This window comes from Peromyscus maniculatus, chromosome 2 (assembly GCF_049852395.1).
Source record: "Peromyscus maniculatus bairdii isolate BWxNUB_F1_BW_parent chromosome 2, HU_Pman_BW_mat_3.1, whole genome shotgun sequence".
NCBI lineage: Eukaryota > Metazoa > Chordata > Mammalia > Rodentia > Cricetidae > Peromyscus > Peromyscus maniculatus.
This window is the reverse complement of record NC_134853.1, coordinates 85,665,947-85,680,800: the sequence shown is the minus strand read 5'-3', so window position 1 is coordinate 85,680,800 and position 14,854 is coordinate 85,665,947. Positions and strand designations below refer to the sequence as shown.

Below are 14,854 nucleotides of genomic sequence, written 5' to 3'. Positions count from 1 at the left end.
AGCATCTTATGTGTTCATGTTTTCTCTTTTTGCTAGGTTTTTTATGTACATGGGTGTTTTGTCTATTTGTAGTCTGTGTACCACATGCATGCCCGGTGCCCATAGAGGCCAGAAGAGGATGTCAGATCCTCTGGAACCGGAGTGACAGATAGTTGTGAGCCACCATATAGGGCCAGCACCCATGTTTAAAAAGCCAGGCACAGCATGATAAGAAGGGGGATGCAGGAGGATTGCTGGGGCTTGCCGGCCAACCTCTAAGTTCTGTGAGAGACCCAGGCTCAGGAGAACATGGCAGAGAATGACAGAGGACACCTGACATCCCCGTTTGGCATACACGTGCACAGGTACAGGCACCCCGCCACATACATACACACATTCACACATACATATACACACAATGTTGTCAGAAGTCAAAAGAGAGGTAGGGATGCAGCTAGGTTGGTAGAGTGCTTGTCTAGCATGCAGAAGACCCCGAGTTCCACCCCAGCACTGCACACACAGGTCATCTCAGCATTTGGAAGGTCTTGGTAGGATTAGGAATTCAAGGTCAATCTCAGCCACACAGAGAGTGAAAGGCTAGCTCTCAGTTACAGAGAAGCAGAACAAGCCACAGCTTCCTCACCTCACCAGTTCCTCAGCTGATCCTCTTTCCTCAGACTGGAAGCCTCTGTGTCCTTATCCAAATGAATCTCAGCTGAACTGCTTCTCGAAAGCCTGAATGCTTAACCAGCTGAAAGCTTCTAGTTCCTGGTCTTCACACCCTATATACCTTTCTGCTTTCTGCCATCACTCCCTGGGATTAAAGGCTCACTTTCTGGGATTAAAGGCATGATGAGTCACCATGCTTGGTTGTATCCTTGAACACACAGAGATCCAGGTAGATCTCTGCCTCTGGAATGCTAGGATTAAAGGCATGTGCTGCCACTGTCTATCCTCTATGTTTAATATTGTGGCTGTTCTTTTCTCTGACTCCAGATAAGTTTATTAGCGTGCACAATATTTCGGGGAACACAATACCACCACAGAGACCCTAACTTTAAAAACAGTAGAAATAAAAGAAATGTACAATCTATAGTCATGGCCGGAGTTTTTCCCTTACTGGTACTAACTGGAATTATTAATGATAGATTTGAACAACCTGTTAAAAACCTGTGTTTATGTTCAAGTAGAAAACCATCTAGCAGCTACTGAGAAGAAAAAAGCCACCACTGAGAGCTGAGGTGTGGCTCAGTGACAGCACATGCTCCGTATTCTTACACGCAAGAGGCCTGACTTTCAGCCCCAGCGCCACAAAGAAATGAAATAAAGCCTGGGGGGAGGGGGGGGATGCTTCCTCAGACGGACACACCAGGAAACAGGCCTTGTGGCACATGACAGGACCTCTGTCGTCCCATCATTACACAACCCTGTCCTGACATGAGGAAGTGAGAAGAAGCACAGAGCAAGCTAGCATCTGACCCAGGGTCACCAGCTTGCTCCCAGCCTCCCTTCGCCATGACACCATCCTTAACTGAACTTGAGTCTTGACAAGGCTTTATTCACATGCATACCCCTGTGGTGTGAGACAAGAGTCGACTTAAGCACATGCAGGCCCCTACTGTGTACCAGACAGCAAGAATTTAAAAAAGAAACCACGATAGGTTACTGAGTTCCTGCTCCGGCTTGTGACTCGGTATTGCAAACACCATGTTGTTTCTATTCGTTTTCGCAACCACCCACCAGGCAGGAGCTCTCCTCCCCGTTCAACTGACTTTTGGGACAGAGACCAAAAGGCAGGAAGGATGAGTGGACTTGGCTTTGAATGCTCCTACCTGCGTGGCAGTGTGTCCACGGGCCCCCGCCTCTGGTAGGCATAGAGCCTCAAGACCGAGGGGCACTGGGCTGTAGAGACAGTTCAGCAGTTGAGAGCATGGACCACTCTTGCAGAGGACCTGGGTTTAATACCAACACTCAGGTGCACAGACATGATTAAAACTAAAATATTTTTTAAAAAAAATCTAAGAGCAGGCTCCAGCTGGATGGTTCATCCTCATGGCAACTTTGTAAAGCAGGTGAGACACATGGATTTTACAAAAGAGGAAACTGAGGCACACACAAAATGCCCACAATGAGCTCACCACCCCATACGCCCCACCCAGCAGGGAGGTAGAAGTTCTAGAGAGAATGTGGAAGAACCACGCCAAGCTTCCATGAGCTGAGACGCTCTGTCATTCACCAAACACAGCTTTATTCACCATCATTATACCGAAGGGTTTCGGTGACCAGATGGCAAGCACAGTTTCCCTTGATCAAATTCAGTGACATTTCCCACAGTGGATCAAAAGACAGTGAATGAATTCCACTAAGCAAAGTTACCCCAGACGTGGCTGGGGGACTCCTCCATCTTGGGCACAGAGAAAGCAAAGAGGTAGGACATGTCTTACCCAGAAAGTCTGCTGCACTGTGCCATTTCAGGCCACCACAGGGCTGTGCCATTTCAGGCCACCACAGAGCTCCATAAAGAAGTCCGTGGACACACCGAGAAGGCAATGCACTCAGCGTGGCTACGCAGCCCTACAGATGGCAGGTATGCAAGAAGAACCCGGGTTACTAGCTTCGCCAGAACCCCGTGATGGCATATCACCTCGGTTGGGGTCAAGGGAACTTTGTGCACCGAGGTAAGAATAACAAACAGCACAACAAGCTGGAAATGACCGGAACCATCCAGCACATGGAAGGTGGACAAATAAAGTGATACAACTCTGGTCCATCATGACCGGGTCTTCATCAACCATGTTTGCAGAACAATTTGCCACAACTGGTGGAGAGGATAATGCAACCAACCGATCCATGGGACTTTTCAGAATTATTTTGTTCTAAGCAAGTCTAGGTCATTCACAAAAGGAAGATGGATATAGTGTTGGACCTTAAGGAGTTTACAGTCTTCGATAGAAAAAGAGGTTTGTACAGGAGAAAAATGGAGTAACATAAAACATCAATAATAGGAACAGCTCCATCAGGAATTTCAATGAGACAGAAAGCAGCAGAAGGGATTCTGAAACATGAATAAGAGTCCAACAGGAACACGTCTGCCAGTTCAGGGAAGAGATCCAACTTATAATGGTGATTTGTGGGGGACAGAAACCACAAAGGCTGGATCTTGGAGCTGGACCTTCCCATCAGACGAGGGCTTTGGACATGGGGCTGTGGGCAGTCTTCAAGCTCTTGGGGAGGTTGTTGAGCTCTTTATTCAAACCCAGAGTCTCTGATCACACCTCATTCCAGAACAGTGGAATGTCAGAAAACACCACTGTTGCTCTGCAAGACGGATCTCAATCACAAGCCTGCATGTTGCTACCCCAAATCAGTCTGAGTCCCAACAACAGGGTGTTCTTTTCCAAGTGCCCCTGTTGATGGTCACCAAGCCTGGTCTCCTCGCCCCTGTTCTGCAGCCCTGTTGTCTACAGCCCAGGGGCTAACAGACAAGCCCAGACAGTACTGTAGTTCACATGCTGGTTCAGCCTTCCAAGGCCTTCTCTCACACTGGAAATGGGTGTGCTTATGACATCAGCAGCCTGGGGCAATTCGGAGAGGGCAGTGTCCTCCCTGAGCCCTGTAAAGTCAGCTGCAGGACTCTGGTGCTCCGCAGGCCACAGACAGGATCCTCTACCCAGGCTGCAGGCCCAGGCAACTCCAGCTCAGCCACCAGATTCAGCAAGGCCAGGGCAGCATATGACGCCAACAAGACATCTGGTGTGCCCTTGATGACCCCATGGCCAACATGACAGACACTCTCCAAAGTGTCCCCAAATGCTGATCTCATCTGAGCTCACTGTCAGCCATGCCAGGCTCCTGACTCCTCCCCCACTTCTCAGTCTTGGAGGAAGATGAACATCTTTGTCCCTAGGTCACCTGGCCAGGAAAGGGCAGCATCTTGTGCCCAGAATGTGTGCTTCTATGAGCTGACAGGGGCATGGGACCCTTGCAGAGTCTGTGTGTCGGGTTCCCATTGCCTGGGGGAGCTGAGAGGTCACCAGGAGCCGAGTGTAGTAGCCACCAAACACTGCCAGTAGTTGCCGGGCCATCTCCTGCAAGAGTCAGGGAAGCAACATGAGCACAGAGACAGACCCGAGGATGACGGGGATGACGGGGCTCAGGCACAGGAGAAGCCCAAATCATCATGCCGCCCTACCCAGGAGGGGTGCTCAATGGGAAGAACAAGCCACCAGTGCCTGGAAGATGCAGTCAGGCCAAGAACCCCCATTCTGCAAGTCACTGGAGCTGCTGTGACCCTGGCTGCTTTATCCCCAAGGAGCCTTCCTAACAAGACACGCAAGGACAGAGGGTTCTGCTCCGAAGCAAATCCTGCACTTAGCATGCCTGATGCCCTGGGTTCCATCCCAAAGATGTGATTATGCCCCCAGAAGATCTGCAACCTCGGAGCACTGGAGGAGTATCACACCCACCCCACCTCCAGCCTCTTTATACTTTCTAAACCCCATGAATCTGTAAGGTCCAGACCAACTCACTTGAAGGAAATCACTAATGGGGGCTGGATGGGGAGAAGTATCTGTGATAGGAGACCTTTAGTTCACATATGGTGCCGGGTAGACATCTTTCTACCAGACACAGTAAGAGTTTGCCTATGAAAATTGATACCACAAAGGGACAGTGGTCCAGGTTCTGTGGGAGGCAGAAGGGAAGTTGATGGGTGTGGGGTTCACAGAGGAAGCATTCTGAAGGGGGATGGTAATAAAAGGTACACAACAAAGACGGCAACTCTAACGCATCTATCTTACCAAGATGAGGAAACAAAGCATAAAGAAGGACATTTCAAACTGGATGTCAAGCATTCTCTTAACATATGTGGTCTCTAAAGTTTCACTCACTGGTCGGCCAGTTGGGATTGCAGGGCAGAGGCTTAAATTCCTCACTTGTGTCCACCTAAATGTAAGAACATCGGGAGGGGGGGGGGGGTCCAAAGAGGCTGCATGTGTGGAGCTAATAATTAAAAACCGGTGCTGAGATCAAGGACACACAGGAATTCCAATTCCTCCACCCTGCGGCTCCCGGGCAAGTCCCTGCCTGCCAGGCATTGTCTTCACTGGTAATATGTGCTGTGGTGAAGTGGGATGAGGCCGCAGGAACACAAAGTACTCAGTCCAGCTCAGTAAATGTCACAGGATCCATCACCAATATTAAGAAGCAGCCAGGCTCGCCCCTGTAATCTCAGCATTTGGAGGCTAAGGGAAATGGATTGCTATGATTCAAGGCCAGCCTGGGCTAAAGAATGAGACTCTGACTCAAAACAGTATGAAAAAAATCATAAAAATATGCTAATTTGGTCCTGGATGAGAAGCAATTCATTCCAAATGGCCCCTAGGACTGGCTTTTTCTTAAGCTGTCTTTTATGCTAGGCTAGAGGATATTGAAAAGGCAAATAATATGCCTTTTACCAGCTCAGACTGGTGCTGTGGGATGTTCTGTATGTTAAATGTGTTGCTCTGGTTGGTTAATAAATAAAATACTGATTGGGCAGTAGCCAGGCAGGAAGTATAGGTGGGACAAGGAGAGAGGAGAATTCTGGGAGGTGGAAGGCTGAGGCAGAGAGACACTGCCAGCCGCTGCCATGACAAGCAAGATGTAAGATGCCACGAGCCACGTGGCAACTTCTAGACTAATAGAAATGGGTTAATTTAAGATATAAGAACTAGTTAGCAAGAAGCCTGACGTGACCATACAGTTTATATGTAATATAAGTCTCTGTGTGTTTGCTCAGTTAGGTTTGAGCAGCTGCGGAACTGGTGGGTGTGAGAGATTTGTCCTGACTGTGGGCCAGGCAGGACTGGAGAAAAACTCTAGCTACAGACTGGCCTCACCAATTCAGCCCAAGATCAATATTGTAAGAACCAATGCTCTACAGCCAGACTGGTGTACTGGACTCTGCAGGAGGCTACTACCCTCTCCTGCTTTCTCCTCATTCTGAGAGCCCGGGCTAGTCTCATTCTATCAAAGAAGGAAAGGTCATCCAGACCTCAGGATGTGCTGACAAAGTCTTTGCAGTTTAAAAATCTTTAAAAATGTGAGAGGGTGTTCTGACTCTCCATCTGTCACAGACTTTGGCTCCTCCAGACACAGCGTAGTCTAGCTGCCCATTGAGACCTGGGTAGAGGCTATATTTTCCCTAGCTAACTGATAAGCTACTTTCAAAACATGCACACACACACACATACACACTTGATATTCATGACAGGAGACTGTGTTTCTATGGGTTTGATCAAATTTGAAAGAATAACTTGAAAGGCCCATATTTATGGGTTATGGCATGCCAACCCAGACAAACAAGCCCCTTGAATAAAGCATGTGACCTTACCAGTCCTTTCTGCTCTGAAAAAAAAAAAAAAAAAAAAAAAAAGTGAAAAACCAACACAGCCATCATTTTCTCTCTTAAATACCCTTCCTGGGGAGCCCTGGAATCTCAATGCAAAGGAGGAAGGCTAGGTTGGGCTGGACCTTGATTCTCTAAATCCCCAGAATGAAAGGAAAATGCAAGTGATCGACAAAGCTCCAAATGCCACCTGAGGTCATTCCTACCGCCTCAGTCTGTCCGCAGTTCACACGTGTGCCAGCAAGGAACCAGACCCCACACAGCCCAAGAACAGAACCTAGCAGCGTTCTGGGGTGATGGAGTCAGAACTGAAAGGAATCACAAAGCAGCTCCAAATAGTGACTAGGACTTAAGTAGGTGGGTAGGTGCATGATTGATGGATGATGATAGATAATGGAGATGGACAGATGGATGGATGGATGGACAGACAAATGAATGGATGGATGATAATGGGTGAATTGGATGGAAGATGGATGAACAGATGGATGAATGGATGGATGGATGGATGACAATGAGTGGATGGATGGATAGATGGATGCATGGATGATGGATGGATGGATGGATGGATGGATGGATGGATGGACAGATGTATGTATGGATGATGATAGATGGATGGATGGGTGATGATGAGATGGATGGATACATGAACATGTGATTGATCAACTGATTAATAGAATCTTTTTCTTTGAGACAGGGTCTCCCTGTATAGTCCAGACTGGTCTTAGACCTGCAATTCTCCTACTTCAATCTCTTGAGTGTCAGCATTACAGGTCTGTATTACCATAGCATGTCCAGTAACAGATTTTTAATCAACATTCATCCAAATGATGATGAGTTATGACCCATCAACATGCAACGGTTCTTGCAGTGTAGCTATCCAAAAGGATGGCCAAGGTATTTAAACACACAACCAAAAGTCCCAGGAAGTGCAAAGTTAATTCCCATAAACTACGCTTTAAAGCACTGGTATAGAGATGAAGCCTGCCATCCCAGCAGGTGGGAGGTTTATGGGTATGCCAATCTGGGCTACATAGCAAAACTCTGTCTCAAAAAAGAAGAGTGTTAGAATAAATGAAACTATGTGTTAGAATGAACAAAGAATGTAAAGACAGCTTTGACCTACAAGGTTTGGATGGTCTCTAGCAACTCAGAGAAACTATAACCCCAAGACCTAAAACTTGAACCATTACTTGGACCATGACCACACATGGGCCCGCAAGGGAGGACCTCACCAACTGCTATGGCACCATTACCTCTGGCTCAGCCTCCGGAACAAGCTGATAGAGTTCAGTCTGCATGAGTGGTCTCTCCTGAGGACCAGGAGTGCTGGGCAGGAGGGGGGCATCCTCCAAGTCCTCAGGCCCTTCCACCACAGGGCTCACTCCCGTCTCCATGACAACACATAGCTGGCTTAATCTGCTTCTCAGCAAAGACTATGAAGAAAACAAAGGGGACACAGGTGTGTTCTAAGTCTGGCAGGCTTTGAAGGCGTGGAACCAGCTAGAGAGCCAGACAGCTGACCTCAGTGAACCACACTAACGAGATCACACTATTCCCCACCAAAGCCGGGTCCTGAGCAGCTGTTGAAGGCCTCTGCCCTCGCTGCTTATATCTGATCATCACAGCCTGTGATAGGAGTGTCTATCCATGCACTGCAAGTGAATAAACTTCGAACCCGGCCTGAACCAGGTTCTAGCCAGCCAGGAGGAGGGTCCCACAGCAATCCTGACCTCAGGGTGTTGAGATCCCAGGAAAGGTGCTGGCCATCTTACCTCTTGGCTCCTCTTCATTTCTTGAACATGATCAGACAAAAACTGCACACAGTTCTCCAGGTCGAAGTAGACAAACCAGAGCTGTGGAGAGAAGCAGCAGTGGCCTGACCTTCAACTTCTAACCCTGAGTTTATCCTCCAGCTCCTGCTCTTCGTCCAGGGCCTATCCTTTTGACAGCCACCTGACATGGCCTTGCTGTCTGGCAGAAAGAGTATGACTGCAGCTCATTTGTATGGCTGGCAGGGGTAAAAATGGTGGTACTGGGGAATCGAACCCAAGATAGAATGCTAGGTGGGCACACTATCACTAAGCTACATGGTCAACGCCCGCTCTCCCCCACTCCCACCCACCCACCCCCGCTCCTGCAAAAAAATGGCTTTGCAAGCAAATTCAGAATATGTCCAACCATGAACAAAATGGCAAGAGCATGCCAGATAGATTCCAAACTCCCTTGGCCATCAAGTCCATTGAGGCAGTGGAATAGCATCTTCACCTTCAGTAGTATGGGTACCATTCTGTCTAAAATCCAAATATACAAGGGAGAAAGCCCTCACAAATGACATCTCCACCAATCAGAGCCAAATTCAAGTGTTCTCAATGGGAGGGGTGCAGGTAAGAAAGACATCCTGGTTGGTACCCCCAACCTCTCCTTCCACCTCAGCTTCAGTAGCCCCCAGGCCAGGTTATCCTTACTGGGCCCAAACCTTCCATACCCATTGAGATGCCTTGATGGTGCCACATACATGAGAATCAAGTTCTGCAGAAAAGTAGAATCCTGAGTCTAACATCTGTATCCACTACCTTGCTCCCTGATCAAGGCAACTGACCAATGAGGCCAAAAGTCACAGCCCTTGCCAGACAGTCTCTCCAGCCAGCTCACCCCCAACAATGATCTATCCACATACCCTTTTTAAAAGTCTTCTTACTTTGAAAAAAATCTTAAATATACACAGGAGATGAGAAATCTCCATCATCCTGCTTTAACAAACCACTTCATGCCCACCCCGGTTGACCGTCACCTCTCTCCTTGCCCATCACATTACCCAGCACCCCTGAGGATTCTGAAAGACCTCCAGACATTGCATCATCTCATTCCAAGATGCCATTGTGAAGCTGAAAGAAGCCCTGTCTGAAAAGATGTGTCCCTTCATTGGTTATCTGAATATCCACCGATTCAACTACACTCCAGGGTCCCTCCTGCATGTCAACTGATAGAGAAGACTTGGAAATGAATGAAGCTAGGAAGGAGCTGCAGACTCCAGAGATGCAAATGTGCCATTTGAACTGCCAGGAATCTTGTGCCAATATCCAAGGCAAGATAACTTTACATGTCACGCTACCCCAGGTGTGATCAGCTCCACAAAACTAGGGCCTGTATGTCCTCAGCCCCAGAGAACAGTCTGGCATGTGGAAGCTCTCAGCAAACATCTGCCAGATGTGTAGCAGGCACACCTCCTAGGTCCCCAGGGCACACACACTCTAGGCATCCCTGGGTTTCCCTGAAGCAAAGGGCTGTGGTCAGTGAGGCATATGTATGCCAAGGAAGCCTGAGCTGAACCCCAGCTCTGCTTCCGAGCCATGCAGGTTGTGGCCCTTCCCCAGGTCTTGCTATCTTCTGTTGTAGACTAATAATAAAGTGTACCCCTGCCCCACAAAAAGGGAGGTGAGAGCTCTCCAGGATTAAAGATAAAATACACAACTGCACTGAGCACTGAGCACTGAGCAGAGGAATCCAGGATCAAATCCATCCTCAGCCATGTTCCATGCGTGACTTCCTACTTTAAGATCTCCCTACTGAGCATCACCCAGCCTCTCCAGCCTCATCTCTCCTGCAATGTCACTTGGCTACAGCCCTGGGCCACCATAAGCTTTCGCTGCCCCTTCAAAACCACTGTGACTATATGCCTGTCACCCTCACGGGTGTGCAGGCTCATACTGGACAGGGACTCTGCAGGGACCTTCATACTTACAGTACCCAATCGCGGGGTTCAGCACAGAGGAGTCCTGAGGAAGACATGGGAACTGGGGGGGGGGTGACCCACTCACAGCAGCACAGCAGACACTGGACCTCACAGTGCAGGCCACCAGGAGAAGTCACTCTGAGACACAGTACCTGGATCACACTCTGGCAGCCTTCCACTGTGTCTGTCACCCCCAGCAGCACCCGGTGTCTCAGAAGGGCTCCATTGACGGCCACCAGCCTCAGGTCTGTGTTAGTGTTAGCCTAAAAGACAAGCACCAGGCCCAAGGCTGACCTCCAAGGAGGTTTCCAAGGAGCTCCTCAGCCCTGGACGTCACAGCTGTCCCTCTCCCAGGGGCCACACTTCAATCTTGACACTCCAACAACTCTATTTTCCCCCAAAAGTGAATTCAGGGTGAGAGAGTTTGGACTGAAGCCTAGCTCTGCTGCTTCCTGGCTATACTGCCCATGTCCCTCCATTGAGTCTCCCTGTCTTAGGTTGCAGATTAAGAAAAAAGCACAGCTCTGCCTCCTAGGAGTGAGGTGAGAGCTCACTGAGTTGTGAAGAAAGTCTTTAGCCCAAGGCTAGATGAAATCACAATGTAGTGGATCTTTGAAGGAATGTGAGGAACAGACATCTATTCTGTGTGGAAAGAGCCAGCTCAATTAACACCACCTACTTTTTTTTTTTTTTTTCATTTCTCTTTTTTTGAAACAGGAACTCAAATTTAAGATCCCCTGACCTCAACCTCCAGCAAGCCAGGAGCGAGACGTGTTCTACCAAGCTACGTGCTAACAGGCCCACTTCTAAAGCTCCCAGCAGAGTGCGTGGCCCTCGGAGAAGCTGTCTCCTTCAGCTCCCACCCATACCAGTCAATGTCAAATCTGCAGCTGGCAGACGCCAAGGAGATGAGAGAGGGGAGGAGAGAGGTGACAGGACCCAAAGCAGTGGCCTGGAAAAGGGACCCTCGGAGAGTCTTCAGAGGCGACCACTGGACCAGCCGAAGACAAGGGCTCCCCAAAGCAGCAGGCCCCCAAAGGAAACCCAGAAACGTACAGAGGCTCTTTTGCAGGGTCACACAGAGAGAAAGACAATGCTGGCACTCGGGGAAAGAGGGTCTGGGTGGCCAGCCCATGCCTCCCACTGGAGGACTGGCCCATGAAAAAACTCTGCATGCCAAGGGCCTGTCCTCTGGCCTGCCCAGGCATGGAAAAAGACCACTGGGCATGGAGAGGTAGAAAATCTATCTAGAATTCTCCAGCGTGTCATCTTATCTCCACTGCGCACACGGGCAGAGCTGGGATTCACTGGGGTCACAGTGCACTGGAATGCCTCCACTGGCTTTCACCAGAACTCTGGTCAGTCTTTGCTCACCTGTTCAGAAACTCACTCACTGAGAGTTCAGTGCCTGACCCTGGCCCCATGGCCTATATCACCCTGGGCAGGTCACTTACCTCCATGTCCTCATCCTAAGCCAGAGATGGAAACTCCCCTGATGTATGTGCCTTAATAATGACAAAATGAGCCACTGCATGTGGACCCCCCACAGGTAGACATTCCATACATGTTGGCCAGGAGCATTACTATGACAGGGGACCCGGACTGAAATGCCGGCTTTTCCACTGTCACCCTGGTCACACATGGGCATCTCTAGGGACTTCCTAGCTATGTGTTGCACTCTGGGGGAGACATGAGGCAGAGGCCTGGCTTTTCCACCACCCTTCTGGTCTTGGAAAGCTAATCACCCACCACATGAGGGGAGAAAACAATGGAAAGGGCATCAGATCTTGAGGGTGTTACAGATGCTAAATGATGCAGGGAGGGGACTAATCCTATGAGGGGTACAACCAGGAAGGAGAAGGCTGCAGGGTCCTGATAAGAAATCCCAAAGCCCACCCTGCACTGATTGGGAACAGAAAACAGATCCTATCCTGTACTGACTGGGAATAGCCTCTCTCTGAGACAGAGTCCACTGGTGCCCATTGTACTAAACGCTGCTCCCTGAGACACAGAACCCATCAGCACCAAGTGGACCAAGAGACCAGATTAGACCAAGAGCTCGCATTAGACCAAGAGTATCAATTGACCAAAAGAGGCTCCCTCAGACACAGACAGCACGTACATGGAGTGGAGGAAGAGATGGGTAGACACCAGTGCAAAAATACAGTCAACAACATAAAGACCAATACGGCTCCATCAGAACCTAGTGGTGCCACATCAGTAAGACCTGAACATCCAAAGCAGAAGAAATAGACCTTAAAAATGACCTGAAGAAGATGATAGAAGCCTTTAAAGAGAAAATGAAAAAAAATACCCTTAAATAATTCGAAGAAAAGACAAACAAAACATTGAAAGAAACCAATAAATGTCTTAAAGAAAACCAAGAAATAGCAATTAAACAGGTGAATGAAAAAGTCCAAGATTTGAAAACTGAAATAGAGGCAAGAAATAAAACACAAACTGAGGGAAGGCTGGAAATGGAAAATCTGAGTAAAGGAACAGGAACTACAGATGCAAGCATAACCAACAGAATGCAAGAGATGGAAGAAAGAATCTCTGGCGTTGAAGATACAATAGAGGAAATAGATTCGTCAGTCAAAGAAAACACTAAAGCCAAAAAAGTCATAACACAAAATGTCCAGGAAATTTGGGACACCATGAAAAGACTAAACCTAAGAATAATAGGAATGAAGGAGAAGAACACCAACTCAAAGGCACAGAAAATATATTCAACAAAATCATAGAAGAAAACTTTCCCAACTTAAAGAAGGAAATGCCAGCCGGGCATAGTGGCGCACACCTGCAATCCCAGCACTTGGGAGGCAAAGGCAGGTGGATCTCTGTGAGTTCGAGGCTAGCCTGGTCTACAGAGCTAGTCCAGGACAGGCTCTAAAGCTACAGAGAAACCCTGTCTCTAACCCCTCCCCCCCAAAAAAGAAGGAAATGCCTATGAAAGTATAAGAAGCTTACAGAACACCAAAAAGACTGGATCAAAAAAAAGACCCCCTCGCCACATAATAATCAAACCACTAAACATACAGAATAAAGAAAAAATAGTAAGAGCTGCAAAGGAAAAAGGCCAAGTAACATATAAAGGCAGACCCATCAGAATAACACCTGACTTCTCAATGGAGACTCTAAAAGTCAAAAGTTCCTGGACAGATGTTATGCAGACACTAAGAGACCATAGATTCCAACCCAAACTATTATATCCAGCAAAACTCTCAATCACCATAGATGGAATAAAAAAAATATTCCATGATAAAACCAGATTTAAACAATATCTCTCCACAAATCCAGCCCTACAGAAAGCAATAGAAGGAAAAATCCAACCTAAGGAAGTTAGATATACACCCATGAAAATACAGGTAATAGATAATCCCACACAAACAAATACCAAAGAAGAGAAACACACAACACTACCAACAAAAAATAACAGGAATTGACAACCACTGGTCATTAATATCCATTAATATCAATGGTCTCAATTTGCCTATAAAAAGAAACAGGCTTACAGAATGGATACGAAAGCAGGATCCATCCTTCTGCTGCATACAAGAAACACACCTCAACTTTAAAGACAGACACAACCTCAGAGTAAAAGGCAGGGAAAAGATTTCCCATCAAACAGACTTAAGAAGTAAGCTGGTGTAGCTATCCTAATATCTAATAAAATAGACTTCAAACTAAAATCAATCAAAAGAGATCAGGAAGGACATTACATACTTATCACAGGGAAAATCCACCAAGATGAAGTCTCAATTCTGAACATTTATGCCCCAAATACAAGGGCACTCACATTTGTAAAAAAATAAAAAATAAAAAATAAAAAATTACTAAAGCTCAAATCGCACATCAAACCCCACACACTAGTAATGGGAGATTTCAACACCCCACTCTCACCACTAGATAGATTTGCCAGACTGAAAGTTAACAGAGAAATAAGGGAACTAACAGAGGTTATAACTCAAATGGACTTAATAGATATCTACAGAACATTCCACCCTAACACAAAAGAATATACCTTCTTCTCAGCACCCCATGGAACCTTCTCTAAAATTGATTACATGCTCGGTCACAAAGCAAATCTCAACAGATACAAAAAAATTGGAATAACCTCCTGTGTTTTATCGGACCACCATGGCTTAAAGTTAGATTTCAACAACAACAAAAGTTACAGAAAGCCTACAGTCTCATGGAAACTGAACAATGCCCAAATGAATCACCAATGGGTCAAGGAAGAAATAAACAAAGAAAGATTTCCTAGAATTCAATAAAAATGAAAGTACAACGTACCTAAACTTATGGAACACTATGAAAGCAGTACTAAGAGGAAAATTCATAGCACTAAATACCCACATAAAGAAGATGGAGAAATCTCACACTAGTGACTTAATAACACACCTGAAAGCTCTAGAACAAAAAAATGCCAAGAAATAATCAAATTGAGGGCTGAAAACAATGAAATAGAAACAAAGAGAACAATACAAAGAATCAATGAAACAAAGAGTTGGTTCTTTGAGAAAATCAATAGGATAGATAAGCCCTTATCCAAATTAACCACATTAACCAAAAGGCAGTGAAAGAATATCCAAATTAACAACATCAGAAATGAAAAAGGAGACATAACAACAGACAATGAGGAAATCCAGAGAATCATCAGGTCATACTTCAGAAACCTATACTCCACAAAATTGAAAAATCTGAAAGAAATGGTATGGTAATATTTTAATTGTGTTGAAATGTGATTTTAT

At 46.8% G+C, this 14,854-nt stretch overlaps 1 protein-coding gene across 7 annotated transcripts in view; it reads right to left on the bottom strand.

The window, feature by feature from the left end:
* Positions 1–2,205: 2,205 nt before the first annotated feature.
* Positions 2,206–14,854, bottom strand: part of Tmem268 (transmembrane protein 268) — a 33,271-nt gene continuing 20,622 nt past the window's right edge. For all 7 annotated transcript variants that reach the window (XM_076564351.1, XM_006979562.4, XM_042271286.2 and 4 more), the window contains 4 exons: positions 10,253–10,363; positions 8,140–8,220; positions 7,621–7,800; positions 2,206–4,067 (listed from right to left, as the gene is read on the bottom strand). In XM_076564351.1, the coding sequence (XP_076420466.1) occupies positions 3,888–4,067; positions 7,621–7,800; positions 8,140–8,220; positions 10,253–10,363 (552 nt within the window). In that variant the 3' untranslated portion in view covers positions 2,206–3,887. The remainder of the gene's footprint in view (positions 4,068–7,620; positions 7,801–8,139; positions 8,221–10,252; positions 10,364–14,854) is intronic.